Here is a 16,539-nt window from a genome sequence, read left to right as displayed (position 1 = left end):
GGGCACCCATGAAGGCCAGAAGATGACATCAGAGTCCCTGGAACAGGAGGGACAGGTGTTGTGAGCTGGCTAAGGCGGCTGCTAGAAACCGAATCTGGCTCTTACACGAAGGCAGAAAGCGCTCTTTCCGGCTGAGCCATCTTTTAGCCAGGTTCTTATCTTAAATGATTAGAATGTTTCCCATTTTAAAAAGCTAGTTCACGGTATACTAATCATTCTTTTCTCTTTCTTAAAAGATATTTTATTTTAACTGTGGAGGATTTTCACGCTAGTAAGATGATGTAGATGAGTTGAGGCATGTTGTGTTTTAGTCTTTCTCTGAGGAGCCAGGATCAGTCTTGGTGTCTATGACTAATTCAGTCCACATATTTGTCAAGTGCGTTTTATTTTCCTGTCATTTAGATTCAGCATGATTCCTGCCTAGTGTCAATTCTTTTGAGGTGTCATTTATTTTCTCATCCTTTTGCCATCATTATGCTTATTTAAAAATATATAGTTTTCCCAGTTGAGGAATTTTAAAAAGGTTAAATCAAAAAGAATTCATGGACATACTAGATATACAAAATAAGTCTTATTTAACTGGAATATTTAGAGGCTATTCCCTCTGTGTTTATTATATTAGATTGAGTGAAGGTCAGTAGTTCTAATTGTTATTACCTTCTTGGTTTTATAGATTTTAATTCATAGATCATAGCTCCTAATCAAATTTACATAGATATATCCATAACACATATTAAATAATAAATATAAATAAGCAAATATTAAAACTTGTTGATTTTTTTTATCTTTCAACTGTTTTGATTGATACAATTTCAGCAAAAGTATAGGGATTGTTTATATGTTCCTTATTCACTTATTATTAATACCTAAAATCCAACTGGCTACACCTGTCATCATAAATAATCCAGTATTTTACCTGAAGTTGGTATTTAAACTTTCTCAGTCTTCTACTCAGTTTAAAAAAATACTGTAGCATATGTGTACTCCTAACCTCGGGTTGTTTAGAGTAGCTTTTGGGACTTTTCTTGTTTGGTTCTCTGTTTGCATCTTGAGAAATTCTAGCCAAGTACTGTGTATAATGTCAGTCCACCGGCATTTGTGCCGGAACTTCTCAGCAACCCACAGACTATGGGTGAGAATCTAACTCCATGTCCTGAACAGCAGAATATTTCTGTCGATTTTTCAAAATTCTTTACGTAGCAGGTTTATTTGTTTCTCTCAATTCATTTATTGAATGTATAGTTTATTTATATCTTTTGGGCTTATTTGTATTTGTCCTTACCAATATATTATAAAGCAAGAGTACGTTATTTATTTTGTTCATTTTTTTCATATACTGGGGACTCAAATTCTTCTACTTTGCTTTGTAACCCTTTGGCATATCTCCCACCATTTTGGGCCTTTCTTTTACCACTTCCTCACTTTCTGGAAATATAGGACAAACCAAGTTCCTGTACAGACTTGGTCTGGGTCTAGTCTCTGCTGCTCCACTAAGGTACAGAATCTCTATTAGGTGATAAGATTTAGAATACATATATGATCACCAAGTATGCTCCGTGATGATCTGACCTTCATATTTGCACGCCCTCTCAGTTGGTAGTGGTAGAATACACACCTGGATATTTGTATAGTAATCTATATATATACAGTTCTATGCACAAACATATATCTATAATTATTTCTGTGAGCCATTATCTCTTTAGACTGATGTAAGCATAAGTTTATAGTATCTCTAACTGTGGTCCATTATCACACAAGTCATTCAGTTCTTCTCCAGTGCTTTCTTTGTAATCTTTCAATCAAACAGCAGGAAATCTTCCACCTATCATTTTTTACTTATGCTTTTAAAAATTTAGTATGACTTTGTTGCTCTCCTTGCAGAGCTCCATTCCCTCCAGGTCTTTCTATTTACCCTTTTTTCATAAGATTCCCTGCACTCTGTCCAAAGTTTGGCTATGAGTCTCGGCATCTGCTTTAATACCCCTCTGGGTTAGAGTCTTTCAGAGGCCCTCTGTGGTAGGCTCCTGTCCTGTTTCTTGTTTTCTTCCTCTTCAGATGTCTATCCTTTTTGCCTTTCTCAATGAGGATTGAGCATCTTACCCAGGGTCTTCTTTCTTGCCAAGCTTCTTTAGGTGTACAGACTTTAGTATGATTATCTTATATGTCGAATATCTACTTAAAAGTGAGAATATACCATGTGTGTCTTTCTGCTTCTGGGATAACTCACTCAGGATGATCTTTTCTAGTTCTCACCATTTGTCTGCAAATTTCATGATTTCGAAAGAGTGTAGGGAATCTTATAAAAGAGGGGGAGATAGAAAGACCTGGAGGGAACAGGAGCTCCTCAAGGAGAGCAACGGAACCAAAATATCTGGGCCAGGGGGTCTTTTCTGAGACTGATACTCCAATCAAGAACCATGCATGGAGATAACCTAGAACCCTTGCACAGATGTAGCCCATGGCAGCTCAGTATCTAAATGGGTGAAAGTAATAGGAACAGGCACTGTCTCTGACATAAAGTTAGTGGCTGGATCTTTGATCACCTCTCCTGAGCAGAGGGTGCAGAATTACCAGGCCACAGACAAAGACAATACAGTTAGTTCTGATGAGACCTTATAGGCTAGGGTCAGAGGACCTTCCCTATCAGTGGACTAGAGGAGGGGCATGGGAGGAGAAGAGGGAAGGAGGGCAGAATTAGGAGGGGAGAGGGGGCTACAGTTGGGATACAAAATGAATAAATTGTAATAAATTAAAACATCACCAATAGTCAAACCCTAACCTTGAAAATGACATCTTTAGTCATCAGAGAGTTATGCTATTCCTAATGGAATTTATGTGTGCATTCTCACCCCCTTTAATGCAGATATTTTACAAGTCTCTATGAATAAGTATATATGTTGCTTAAGATAGAATCAAAAACTTTATCTACAACTTGCTGGTTGTGCTGCAGAATTACTTTTACATCAATGAAGCATAGTTCCACCTTCTGTTTGTTGCTTCTGAAACAGAGAAAATACAACTGAATCAAGCTTCTATTTAGAGTCCACAGAATGAGGCATTAGATATAAGTAAAATCAGGGCTTTTCTATTTCTGCTCTACTTCCCCCAAAGGACACCGAGATGTATATAGTTATGAATAAACTTCAAGTACTGTAGCTGGGCAGATATTCATCTGTCCCATCCTAACTTGACTACTCTGGCCTGGCCTACTTCCCATCTTAATCTCGTCCTTGTTCCATCCTTGTCCTCATGGAGACCTCTTCTCTCTCTCTCTCTCTCTCTCTCTCTCTCCTTTTTCAACTGTGATTCTCTCCTTGAGATCAGAAGTCCTGTGTTGTGGGTGATTAATATTTATTATTAATTTATCTTTTAGTTAAGCAGCAGTTATTGGTAAACCAGCTGCATACCCAAATCACCACACAGAGACTAGGATTTATTTAATTAACCTAGAGCACAATGCTGGGCAATAATTACTCCATCCCAAGGCTGCATAATTTCCTCCCATTCAGATTTACCACTTTATACTTGATTTTAGTCTTATCTTAGGTCCAGTTCATCTCTCCTCATGGTTCCAAGTCCTCTCTTCCCCATCTCTCCTCTCTGAACATCCCACTAGCTTCTTTCTCCTCTCCTCTGGACCAGGATGTCTCACCCTATTCTCTCCATTGCTTAGCATTAGCTGGTTGTTTTATTGACAATACAGAGAACAAATGGGGGCACATTTACACAAACAGGTGTTGTTTAGAATAAACATCACAGTGCAATGTCTAGATTGAACCAGATAGTGGGGTAGAGAAATCGGTATTTGAATGAACAAGAGTAAATTTTTTACATTCCACAAGAATATTCTACCAACAATCTTGCTCTCAGTTCTCCTTCTCTATAGGCTATTCAGACCTTTATTGACAAATCTGCGGTGATGCAAAACACTTTTTCACACAACCTTGAGTCAATAGATGCTTCATAGAAATGCCTCCAACCTCTGTACACATCAATACTCCAAAGCGAGAAATGTAAATTTTTGAATCTTTTCTTCAGATATTTCTCCATGTAAATTTTCCTATATGCTTAAAATACAAATGTTATATATTTTATAGCTGTGCATTATAAATGCATGTGAGCATCTTGCCCGATATTTTAGATGTGATTCTATTAAATTCTCAGCTCCCTTTATTTAAATATGAACTTCTGAGACCAAAGTCCTATTGTGAATGTAGTCCGTAAGAGCAATAAAACAGCAGTGAGTTGTACTGGTTATTTGCATGCTAACCACGAGTGCAATACGATATTAATGTTTTCTCTTTTGGCAAATATCTATTATCACAATCTACTAAATCATCCTGTCCCTGTTCTGCTTTTTCATGATAAAATAGCCTAAAAAAAAGCAGCTTAGAGAGAAAAGATTTATTCTGGTTCACTTTTCAAGGATACAGTTCATCCTAGAGGGGAAGTCAAAGCAGCAGGGGGTAAAACTGCTCCTTACATTCACAATCAGAAGCAGAGTGAGCTGAACCCATGCAGCCCTGTCTTCATTTCCACATTCCAGGATGGAAACAAGGGGCAGTGGGCAGGTCTTCGCATCTCAGTTACGACACTCCACGTAACTCCCCATTGGCAAGCCTGGAAGTTGATATCCCAGTATTGCATGAGAATAACTCTTAGAAAAGAGCTAGAAGCAAAACACCACGAAGCAGTGTGCATTAGCAAAGTCTTCTGACTCTCAGCTGGGTTGTCAGCTTCATTTTTATGTGGCTATTAGTCTCATGCTGTAAGTCATGTCATGTTACAGTTCCAGAAGCATTCACATTCAGGCATGCTATACTATGTGTTGACCAACCTACACTATGTTGAGTAAACTACTTGTATATGTGTTTTTAAATTGACTTTTAATTTAAAACATTACATCCTGAAGCTTGTACAGCTGGTTCACAAATAATCACAGCATTGAAAAGTAAAAGTATTTTGATTATGTACTAACAGAATATTTGAAATATGACTTAGACTTGAAAGAATCTCTTTCCTTCCTTATTCAACTCACTGCACAGGGGTAGCTAATTTCCCACTCACTTTTCTTCATTTTCTTTTTTCTCTGTGTTAGTGAGCTAAGCTCTTAGGAGGAGTGCACAGCAAGAATAACTAGAAACAGTATTTACAAAGTAGGGAACAGGCATCCAGAACTATGAACTCAGTGATCCTATAGTTTCTTTCAGATTCTAGTCAATGCTAAGAATCTGTGCATATATAGAGATAGGTGGGTTTACCTGTCATGAGAATACCCCTGAAAACACTAAAAACATGTTCATTGCAAATCCCATCCTTATTGCTCTGGGAAGACATGTGGACAGGACGTGTGTCTATATTGATGAGATAAACTATACCATAGATGTTATCAGGTTCCACTATTTTTATTTTTTACTGGAATTTCACTTGGTCCAGAACCTCTATACCATGCATTATTTCTTCCTATCCTGAAGCTCTTTAGTTATTCCACTAACATCAACCTCTTTAATTTCAGACAGACAAAGGTCTTTCAGAAGTATGGCAGCAAAGCAATCCCGGTAATCACTGGCAAAAGGCCACCATCCTCCTGGGAAAATTAAGGAATTTTGAGGTCATATTTCAAGGTATCAGAACACGTGATCTAGGAGGCGGAGCTGCAATTGATGATATTGAATTCAGGAACTGCACAACTGGTGAGTCTCTGTGAAGTCTTCCTATCTGGAAACGCACTTATAAGATGGCCATTTTCGTCTTTGTTATGTGTTTATAAAATGTTCTCTTTCTGCATATTTTGTCCGTACACATGAATAAATTGAAAAGTAAAGTTTAATAACTGTAAACTTAAAATATCTATTAGGAGGTAATAAGCATCCGTTATCATCTGGGTAACTATAAGAGGATGTATTATAAACTGTCTAAGGAAAAACAGAAACTTACCACTCACTGCTCTAGATGCCAGAAAAACCAAACCATTGTGTCATCTCATGCAATGTTTGAAGACAGAACTGTTTCGTTGGGTCACATAGTGGAAGTGAAAATTTTCTCCCTAAGACCTATACTTTTATACTAATTCACTGTTGTCAGCTCTCTCTTCATGACCCAGTCCCATCCTCCAAATGTCATCCCTTCCTGAAAGTTAGTATCTCAACAGTGAATTTGAATGGGATTTAAAATTTACAATGCCCTGCTGGGTAGAGTCTTTCGGAAGCCCTCTGTGGTAGGCTGCTGTCCTGCTCCCTGTTTTCTCCCTCTTCCAATGTCTATCCTACTTGCCTTTCTGAATAAGTATTGAGTATCTTACCAAAGACTCTACCTAACAGGGTATCGAAGCAGATGCTGAGATTCATAGCCAAACTTTGGGCAGAGTGCAGGAAATCTTATGAAAGTAGGGGGAGACAGAAAGATCTGGAAGGGACAGGAGCTCCACAAGAAAAGCAATAGAACCAAAAAATCTGGGCCCAGGAGTCATTTCTGAGGACCATACATGGATATAGCCTAGAACCCCTGCACAGATGTAGCACATGGCAGCTCATTATCCAAGTGGGTTCACTAGTAAGGGAACAGGGGCTGTCTTTGACATGAACTTAGTGGCTGGTTCTTTGATCACCTTCCCATGAGGGAGGAACAGCCTTACCAAGCCACAGAGGAAGACAATATAGCCAGTCCTGATGAGACCTGATAGGCTAAGGTCAGATGGAAGGGGAGGAGGACCTCCCCTATCTGTGGACTGGGGGAGGGGCATGAGAGAAGAAGAGGGAGGAAGGGTGGTGTTGGGAGGGGACGAGGGAGGGGGCTTCAGCTGGGATACAAAGTGAATAAATTGTAATTAATAAAAATAAATTAAATAAAAATATATTGTATATAAAAAAGTTACAATGCCTTCTCATTCTCATTATTCAATTGTAAGTCTGCTTTCATATAATCCCTTTTATATCATACAGAAGTTTCCCCTTTTATATTTATGTTCAACATGATATAAAATGTAAATTCTGGGATATACACAGCTATCTTTAACATAGAAAATTAAATATGAGATAACAAAAAGATTAGAAACTGATTGCTGATGTATGCATGAGAAATAAATTTAAGTCCACACCAAACAGAACCTGAGCTTGAAACTATGTGTGGGAGATTTTAAACGCTGCTCCAAACTAGAGCCCATTCAGATAACAATGTGAAAGAATTTGCAATCCTTAATGACAGTCTAAGTGTAAAGTCGAGCTACAGATTGTCTTTATAGAACTACCTACTAAATGTCTAAAATGATCATAAATAAGTTTGTACAGTTTCAGCTTGCAAAAATTCTTACAAAAGAGGAATTCCTTTGTTTGAGGTCTAAAATTGTTCTGTGTGATACATACTGCCAATGAATGGTACTGTTGTGGTTTTCTGTGCACAACTTCTTGGCAGCAAGCCTCAGGAGAGGAGGGGAGAGCTGAACCTGTATGAGGAGTAATTTCATTATGGCTCTCATATTAAGTTACTAATCAACCAAGGGAGTTCAAAAATGGAATCTTGGCATGGATGATGTTAAGTTATCTGTCCATTTTATAAGCAATACAGCTTCAAAGTACTCTGGTTTGTTATAAACAAACATTTTAAAACTTTATGTTCCCCGTTGTTCCCAGGAAAGGCAGGTGCTCCTCAGTTGCCTGACACATGTACATAAAGTGAATCTTCTTCATGTGTCCCTTATGTCATTGGGAACACAGCTCTGCATACCAAAGGCATGCCTGGTGTAATTTCCTAGCAAATTTCGTAGATTTTCATTGGTTAGAGATCAAATTCATTGAAAAAAAAACATGAGCCAGAAGAAGGCCTGTATTATGTAGTTTGTTCAAGCATACCAGATGAAGCATGGATATTTTTGAAGAACTTAATATAGACACAAACAACTTACACATAGCAAAAGATAATGAAATTGTTACCCTCATCTCTATTCCATCTGGTTGAGAATGGTTCATATACAAATCATATAGAGTTCAACATACATTTGAAATATAGGGAAGAAGAAAGAAAATATATACTGGAAAAAAAAAGAAATGCTCAACTTCATAATTATAAAAGTTCTTAATTTAGGCACAATTGTTCCCTAACTTTAAACATTCATCTGATACAGCCCTTATCTGCAACAAGACCTTGGGTGCCCACTTGCTCTCTGTTTCTTAGTTTAAGGCAAATAGCATCCCCCCTATTTTTGCCTTATTTTTCTTACTTATAAAATAGCAATGATGATATTCCTATCTGACTCAGTTACTAATTCTAAAGTATATAAGGCATACTTGGTGTTTTAAGAGTTGTTAGCTTAAAAAGTATATACAAATAATAGCAAAGGCTAAAAATTGTTTAAGTAGTGAAAGATTCTATGTCAACACTGATTGGATATAGTACACAGAGAGGTCCTGGAAATAGATTATCCAGAGGTAACACATTGGTAGTGGAGGGTAGATTGTAAAATCAAAAAATAATGCAACAAAATGGAAAATTCATATTCATATCTGATTCTGCTCCAAACTTCCATTTCGACATGTTTAGCAAATGTCTGTTGGTTGCTAAAGTTGAGGAAATTCTGCAAGATATGATGAGTACATTCTCAGAGCAAGGAAGAATGTGTGCTGCTTAATGTTCTGGAATATTGGTTTTTAAAATTCCCATTTGTTGCTTCATTCTTGCTTTTTACAACCCCTGCTTCACTCCCAGTGTGTCACCTCTGGATATTTTATTTTCAGGGCTTCTCCGTAAACTACATCCAAGACAGGAATAAATCCATGTTCTCAGGGCAAAAATCAAATAGTCTTAGAAATCATTTCTTTTCTTCTGAAAATCTAAAAATCCAATTATTACTAGTTTCTAGTTTAGGGAAAAGGGTGGACAATATTTAAGGTGTAGAAAATATTTCTAGAAATCAGTAAAAGCTACTAAGTAACAAAATAAACTCTGATTCTCTATAAATTCAGAATAGTCAATCATACCATTCCCATTAAATAATCCTGACTATGAAAGGCTGAAATAGTGTGAGGAAAATGTGAGAAATCTAGCATCAATTTTAGATATCTGGTACATTGTCTTCATGTCTAATCTGAAGAAGAGTTTCTCTTTTATTATAGACAGTTTCATATCTTTCATTTTTCATCTCAAAGCCTATAATTAAGAATCCTGGCTATTCCTGGAAAAAAATAACTGATCTGCAGAGAAAACAGGTGTCATGATTATTGTGATTTCAGCCCTGCATCACCCTTGATTAAATTGAAATCAGGAGATCATAAAGCAGTGATTGCTGTGTATAAGTTTCATGAATAAATAAATCTATACACAGAACCCTGTAGAGTTTGATGTTAAAATGTAATTTCTTCGCTTAGTTTAAGTGGTGAGTTCTGTTTCTGCTCAATGTGAGGGTTGCACTATTCTAAAATAAATATTGGGGTGGACGAAAATGATACCAGGTAGAAATAAGTAAATATCTCACTCCATTAAAATAACCAGAAATGATTCTTACTTTTAATAATGAACAGTTGGAGAGTATGTGGCACTTTGTAATATAATGGTAAATACAGTCAGGTTTATAAGTGGAAGGTGGATGGGTTGAAGAGACAAAAATGTATCTTAGAGACTGTACAAATCTTAATAGAGTATGAACATTAAGCATAGACAGAATTCCCTTTTTTCAAGAATTTTGATTCTGATGGCAGATTAAAGTACTTAGAGTAAAACATCCAATGTTGTACCATTCAGTGGTGACAGGTGTTATAAATGACACACAAAAAAAATAAGTGATAGAGAATTAGTACCCTGATAGGGGTGCTGAGAAATACTCAATTTGAAAGTTACAGTTGGTGAAGGCCTAAATAAAAGGAGAAGTCACCCATCTAAGGAAAGAATCACATAGCCTGGGGACAAGATTATTAAGAAGCAAATACATTACTAGAGCATAATAATGGTGGAGAAATAGAATTTTGTTATTAAAAAGCAATGCTTGCTATGTACAAAGGGACTCTTCCAGCAAGGGGACTAAGGAAGGAAAAGCTAGAATGAAATTTATTCAGTGTAAGTTTAGGCTCTGTAGGAGAATAAACAAATCCCTTAAACTTTGTCTTCATTTTACTGCTGGAAATAAAAATTGGACCTTCCGTATAGATAGGTTTGAATATCACAGCTGAATATATACCTTGTACATTCAGCATTAATATCTCATTTTATCTAGTCCACTAGTATTAAATGATTGGCAATATTACCTATTATCACCATAATATTTAAATTAATCCCCACAAACTCTAAAAACAAGGTTACATAGAAATTACTGAGTATTTAGCCAGAACAGTTGTCCCTCTAATATTTAATGGCAGCTGCCCATTGTTAAGCTAATCCAAAACAAACTAACAAACAAACAAACAAAAACATTGATTACCTGGAGGTAAAAGACAGCTACCTAACAGGTGACTTTACTGGTGGCCAATGTGAAATAATTAACAAGTTTCTGAGTCTAGTGAAACAGAAGAGTCAGTTATGCATGAGTTCCAGGAAAAGAATGTATTAAAGACAAGGTGACAGGATCGAGCAAACCCTAGGGTTCATGACAAACTAGGCCATCCGGGCCAAACAGAGCTGTCAGGCACTGATAGAGTCTCAGTCCAAATACACATTGTTCACCAATTGTCCAACCTCTGACAGTCCTGGGAATGGAGCCTATCTTGGGTTTCATTCTTTAGGGAAACAGGACACCCTTGGCAACAGTATAGCAGGATATTTGAGAAACTATAGCAGGATGCATTCTCAGCATCTTCAGTTATTACCAGAGCTGATAGCAAATCTGTCATCCCTCACCCTGCTGCTGAAAGTTCACGTCCCTCTCCAGTGGTCCAGGTGCTGTCTGCTTCTGGGAGGGAAAGGGTAAAGCACAGGTCAAAGGTTCTGCTTTCCTCGGGAATGGATAGACTGCACAGAGCAAGGTCCATGTTCAGGACTCTGGATCTCACCAGGGTGTGAAAGTTTTCCATTATGTTACAAACAGTTCTTTTTGATTACATAGCCAGTATCAGATGGCAGCGGAAACTCGGGAATTCCAAATCTGGCAGTGATACCCAGTGTTACCTCAGCTAAGGTGCTAATAGCAGCGGATGTGGATGAACACTGCGCCTGCTCTGCTCACCGCCAGAACTCAGGTCCAGCCTCTGCTTCGCTGGCAGTCAGTGCGGCTTGCCTATGCAGATGACCACTGAGCTCAGGCAACAGGACAGGTCATTAGTTGAAAGCTAAGATCTCATTAGCATTGGGTGGAGGGCATTTCCAGGAATTCCATATGCTTGCTGGACATGTTCTACCTGGAGTTAAACCTGCTTTCTCCCTAGGGACTACTTTACAATCCTCAGGTAAAGGATGTGGGGGTGAGGGCTCCCCGGGTCAGACAGAGAAAAGGAAGCCCTCCTGACAAAGGGAGTCCATCATTTTTACACGGAGCTCAGGGGCTATCCGTTAATGCCAGACTTTGTCCTAAACAGCAGGGTTTCCCAGCAGAGAAGCTAGGGTGCACTGTGAGCACCAAGAATACTGTCCTACGAAACTCTGCTAACGACTGCAAAAGCTCTCAATAAGGACTGTCCTGTCAGATATATTAGTATTCCTAGCAAAGGCATGGTTTGTAATATTAATTCAAGTCTTTTACCATAATAAAAATCCAAGTTTAATTTTTTTTTAATATTCAGGCAATCCTTATTGTTAGAGTTACTCTATCATTGGATTAAGAAAATTTTCTAGTAAGAGGGATAGATGCAAAAGTTTAACTCAAGCAAAATCCAGGTCTTAGAAAGTTTGGTACTGGTGGTGATGGGATTGATTTTCTTGAGATAGATCTTTTATATGTAGCACAAGCTAGCCTTGAACATACTGCTACAGATTAATAAAAACCACATTGTTTGTAGCTTATAGCTATATGTGACAGAGGCACGATTTTTCACAGAATATTTCCATATCTCCTCTTTAGTTAGAGGAATCCACATGATTAAGATCTTGCCAGCTTGTTGTAACAACTCGGTATGTGTCACTGGAGAAAGAAAACTTTGAAATCTTCATTGAAAACTCAATCTCTGTTGATTCATTTTACTCAGATTGCGTTATTTCAGATATAGCTATCTTTCTAGATGTTGCTTGTGCATTGGAGAAGCCCTCATGACAAGTTCAAGATCCCTCAGTTTACAGAATCTCCTTAGTCAATTTGTTTTGGATATAAAAGAGATGAGTGAATCATCCTGATTTTCAAATATTGTAGGTTATGTTTAAGTAAAACATAACATGGCCAGTTCTGTTGAAAAATCAGTACAATTTCTTGTATAATATAGTGGGACAGTATTTATAATTAAGACAAATGACAAAGCCATGTGTACAAAAGGAGAGTTTGGTAGTGAGCTGCCCCGCATCAAGATCGGGGTGTTCAAGCACATCACTGCTTTAGGTCCCATTCTAAGGCCTGATATTGCTTAATGGATGCATGAAGAAATGACATGAGTAATTAACCCTTCTAGTTTTGTTCAGTGTAAAATATCAGTGCAGAGTACCTTTTCTTCAGAATTTTGGTTGTCTGTGTTAAGCATCCCCAGTTAAACACTGTGAGGAAAAACACACAGTAGACACTGATGCAATTTTGAAGAGGTGGGGTTAGCCCTGATGTTATCTGCCTGCAGCTCCCAGTTATTGTCAGCTGTGTCCTTATCTGCTTTTACTGCTGGATGTGGTTTGAGACAGAAAACAAGGGGCCACGTTGTCAGGGTCAAACAACCTCACTGTTCATCTTAAGACTTAGAACCATACTTTTCACTTCCTCTAAAATAAGAAAATAATTATTAATGCTGGCCCAGATCCATATTGTAAATACAGGAGTATATGATTGAGTTCAGTGTATCTTTAATCAGCTATCTTAAAATTAAACAAAATCAAGGCCATGGATGGGGTCTAATTAGTTTAATATTGTATTCAAGTAAATCATTTGTAGCATACTGAGGAAATATCAATATTGCTTTATTTTTCAATTGAGAAAAATTAGCATTTTAATGTTAAAAGGTCTACATTTGAAGATATAATTTATGGATATAATAAACATGAATGAAATATTATAATTAATGTTATTATATTTGATTATAATCAAAGCCCAAAGATAAAACATAGTTATTTGTAATATTAAGAAAAGTAATTACTTGAGAAGATATTTTAGTAAGACTTAAATAGCCCTTGAAACAGCCCTAGGTTCAAATGAAGACACTGTAAATCTGAATGCTACCATTATCCTCAGTTCATGTAATTTCTAATTAAAAACTGTTTCAATGCTAATGAACTTCTCCACACATTATTGAATCAGACCATTACATAGATAACCCAATTTAGGCAGACTATATTTTATTCAAAATAATATTAATGTTTTTCAGTAAAATTTTTTAAATCTTTATATATGGAATATGATGATAACATGAAACAGGCTTATGTTAATAAAGATTGGAGACAAAGTGCTATAATCAAAGGAAACAAAGTCATGCAACAAAACTGTTAAACCATCATTAAAAATAATAAGGTGATTAAAGTATTGAAATTACCAGAACATTAGCAGAACTTCAGCAAGTTGTTGCTTAAGAAAAGCAAGGTAGGTGGGAAGAAAGAATTTTGTTGAGATGTAATATGAAAATGGGTTAAGGATGTGGAATTATAGATATGGGTTTGCAGCCTCCCAAAGACTAGGGAGAGGGGTCTGGAAATTGGCTCAGTTGATAAAAGCGCTTGAAGACCTGAGCTTAGATCCCCAGACACTACACAAAGCTGGTACTGCAGTGCAGCAAGCGTCTGTAATCCTAGCACACCCTCAGGAAATGGGAGGCAGAGACAGAAAAATCTCTGGAAGTTCACAGAGCTGCTTCCTGGGTTGTGTGACAGCAAAGTGACCATGTCTCAAACAAAGTGGAAAGATAAGAACAGACACATAGAGGCTGTCCTCTGACCTCCTCATTTGTGCTGTAGCACATGGATGTCCTCACTAACACACATCACACACACACACACATACTAAAACAAGGACTAGAGAGTTTCTTGTAATCAAATAGTACCTCCAGAAGAGAGTGTGTAGAGTAAGAGTGCAAAGGGTACATGGAAAGGATCAACTTTGCGGTAACTTAATCATGAGGATATACTGCTTTGTGTTCACTGCTGTGCCTTAGAACTTCCTATGACACAGTGAGAATGAGTAATACTCAAATTGACACAAACTCCGAGCTTGTTTTAGTGACCCAGTTTCTTAGTTACTATGTAGGGTATGAGATATTTTTGTTTTATAAAAACATTTATTGTATAAATATCAATGAAGCCAACAAAGGGAACTATTAATACTGTACAGTGAACAATAAATGATATGATTTATGGAGGTTGAATATAGAATGGTGTCTTGGAGGATTTGAACCAAATGAATCATACAAACTGCCTGGAGAATTGCCTCAAAGGAGCTAGAGAATGAAGTGTTTTAGATTGTTGATTAAAGGGTCAGAACAGAGCTCAGGAGGAAAACAAGAAACTAAATTTGGTTTCTATTTCTTTCCACTGGCATAATCTTAGGTTTGAAGTCTTCCTGCATTCTCATTATAATTGCTGGGAATCTTGATTTTAATGAGGTCTTCTCTAATTACCTATAGCATCAAGCATGAGGACAGTTTATTTAAGGGCACAGGAAATCTCACAGAAAACAAGATTAGAAATGCAGACCAGCTTCAGGGTGATATTAAAAACAGAGACCAAAACATGAGAGTGAATTAAACTGGTCTTTGTGAGCATATTCTCTCTTTGGTTCATATATTGTGTGAGCATTTTCTGAAAGCAGATGTGAAAAGGTGACTGAACAGAGCTCAAGTACTGGACAACCTGCTTCAGACATGCTTCCATCATAGTTCTGCATTCAGATGCACCTGTCTTGGGTCCTAGGCACCTTTGCAAGTGTTAACTGGAGTTATGCAACAGTGACTATGACTGCGGGAACTCCCCTATGTTGATGTCAGAGAGCCTGATGTGCAAACTGCTTATGCTTTGTTTCAGTATTCTGGTACTCTCTGTGAGGTGTTTTTCAAATGCAAACTTACCAATTCAAATTCCAAAGCCTCAGCCACCTCGGTTTGTAGCTCTTTCATACTTTAAGTATGTCTGCCATACTCAACACAGGTACCAACATAAGGAATGGCCACTATGTCACAGAGCTTGTTACACCATCTAACTAGATACTGTAACCTATTTCTTGCAGAAACCACAATATATGCTATTTCCCACAGACTCCTACCTTTTGTTCTTTCTTTCCAAACCGAAGACTTTCTTGTATATCTGCCCATGGGTGAATTGCCCCTACTCTATTGGAATCAGTGAGTATTGAGTTTCATTGCAAGCATCCTTACTGGTGTTAAAATACTAACTAAATAATGTCCTCATATGCTGCAAAATTATCTCTACATTACTTATACTTAATGCAATGCGAATGTCATGTAAATGGATGTTACACAGTATTTTTTAGGAAATAACGACAAGACAGAAAATCCTACACATGTTAAGTACAGATGTAGATGTTTCCTAAGATTGAATTTGTGGATTAAAACATGCCGAGATGGAGAACCAGGAGTGATGTCTAATAAAGCAAACTGCCAGTCTGCTCTGTTTTTGTTGGCTGTCTGCAGAGGTTGGTTACTGCTTGCGTGTGCGTAGACTTTGGGGATTACTCTATGTCCAGACACTTACACCTTTCTTACAGTTCTGCCACTTTCAGCAAGACGTAGTTTTTTATTTAAAAATTATAAAAAATATTTTTTCTTGATATCCTCACATAGAGTGGTGTTTGTTAGCATTACAAGAAGACATTTTCCTAATTGCATTGATAAAATAAAGCATTGTTTGCTTTACCGCTCTGTGGTTAACACTGAGGTTAAATCATGTTGCTAACTCCTATCGTGGTTATGGGTCACTTATTTTTTTTGCCAGTTTTTTCTTTACCAGGCATTTCTGTGACACTATTGCCTTTTTTTCTATTTTAGATACCCCTGGTTTATCCATAAGTAAACATGCTTATGAGGTTAGAGCAAGCCACGTGGAGCAAGCCGTAACAAATGATTCTTCACGGGCTCTGTTTCTATTCCTGGCTCCACATTCTTGCGTCAAGTTCCTGTTCTGGCTTCTCTCAGTGATTGACTAAGAAATCCCTTCCTCCCTAAATTGCTTTTGGTCATGATGATTTTTATGAGCAATAACTATGACAGCTAACTAAGATACATATCTTTATGTTTAAATGTTTGCATTAGCTTTCTCTGACTGCCATAACCAAAACCAAAACAAACAGACTTAGCTGACCTCAGGATTACAGAGGCCCACCTGCTTCTGCTCCCAAGAGTTGTAGGATTAAAGGTGTGTACACCAATGTCTTAATTATGCATAGGTTTTTTAGTTATTTCTTTTTCTTAAACTTACTTTAAAATAGACCATAACTTTATTTTTTTTCATATTTCACATGAATGCTATTCTTTGAAAAATTTTTATCAA

General features: G+C 37.3%; 1 protein-coding gene across 1 annotated transcript in view; it reads left to right on the top strand.

Moving 5' to 3' along the window:
- Malrd1 (MAM and LDL receptor class A domain containing 1) overlaps positions 1-16,539 on the top strand; it is a 744,773-nt gene that overhangs the window by 478,769 nt on the left and 249,465 nt on the right. The window contains exon 29 of the mRNA XM_060372547.1: positions 5,516-5,693. Coding sequence (XP_060228530.1) covers positions 5,516-5,693 — 178 coding nt within the window. The remainder of the gene's footprint in view (positions 1-5,515; positions 5,694-16,539) is intronic.

Source organism: Meriones unguiculatus, chromosome 19 (genome assembly GCF_030254825.1).
Source record: "Meriones unguiculatus strain TT.TT164.6M chromosome 19, Bangor_MerUng_6.1, whole genome shotgun sequence".
NCBI classification, from domain to species: domain Eukaryota; kingdom Metazoa; phylum Chordata; class Mammalia; order Rodentia; family Muridae; genus Meriones; species Meriones unguiculatus.
Note: the sequence above shows the minus strand (reverse complement) of the source record. Positions and strands in the feature narration are given on the sequence as shown.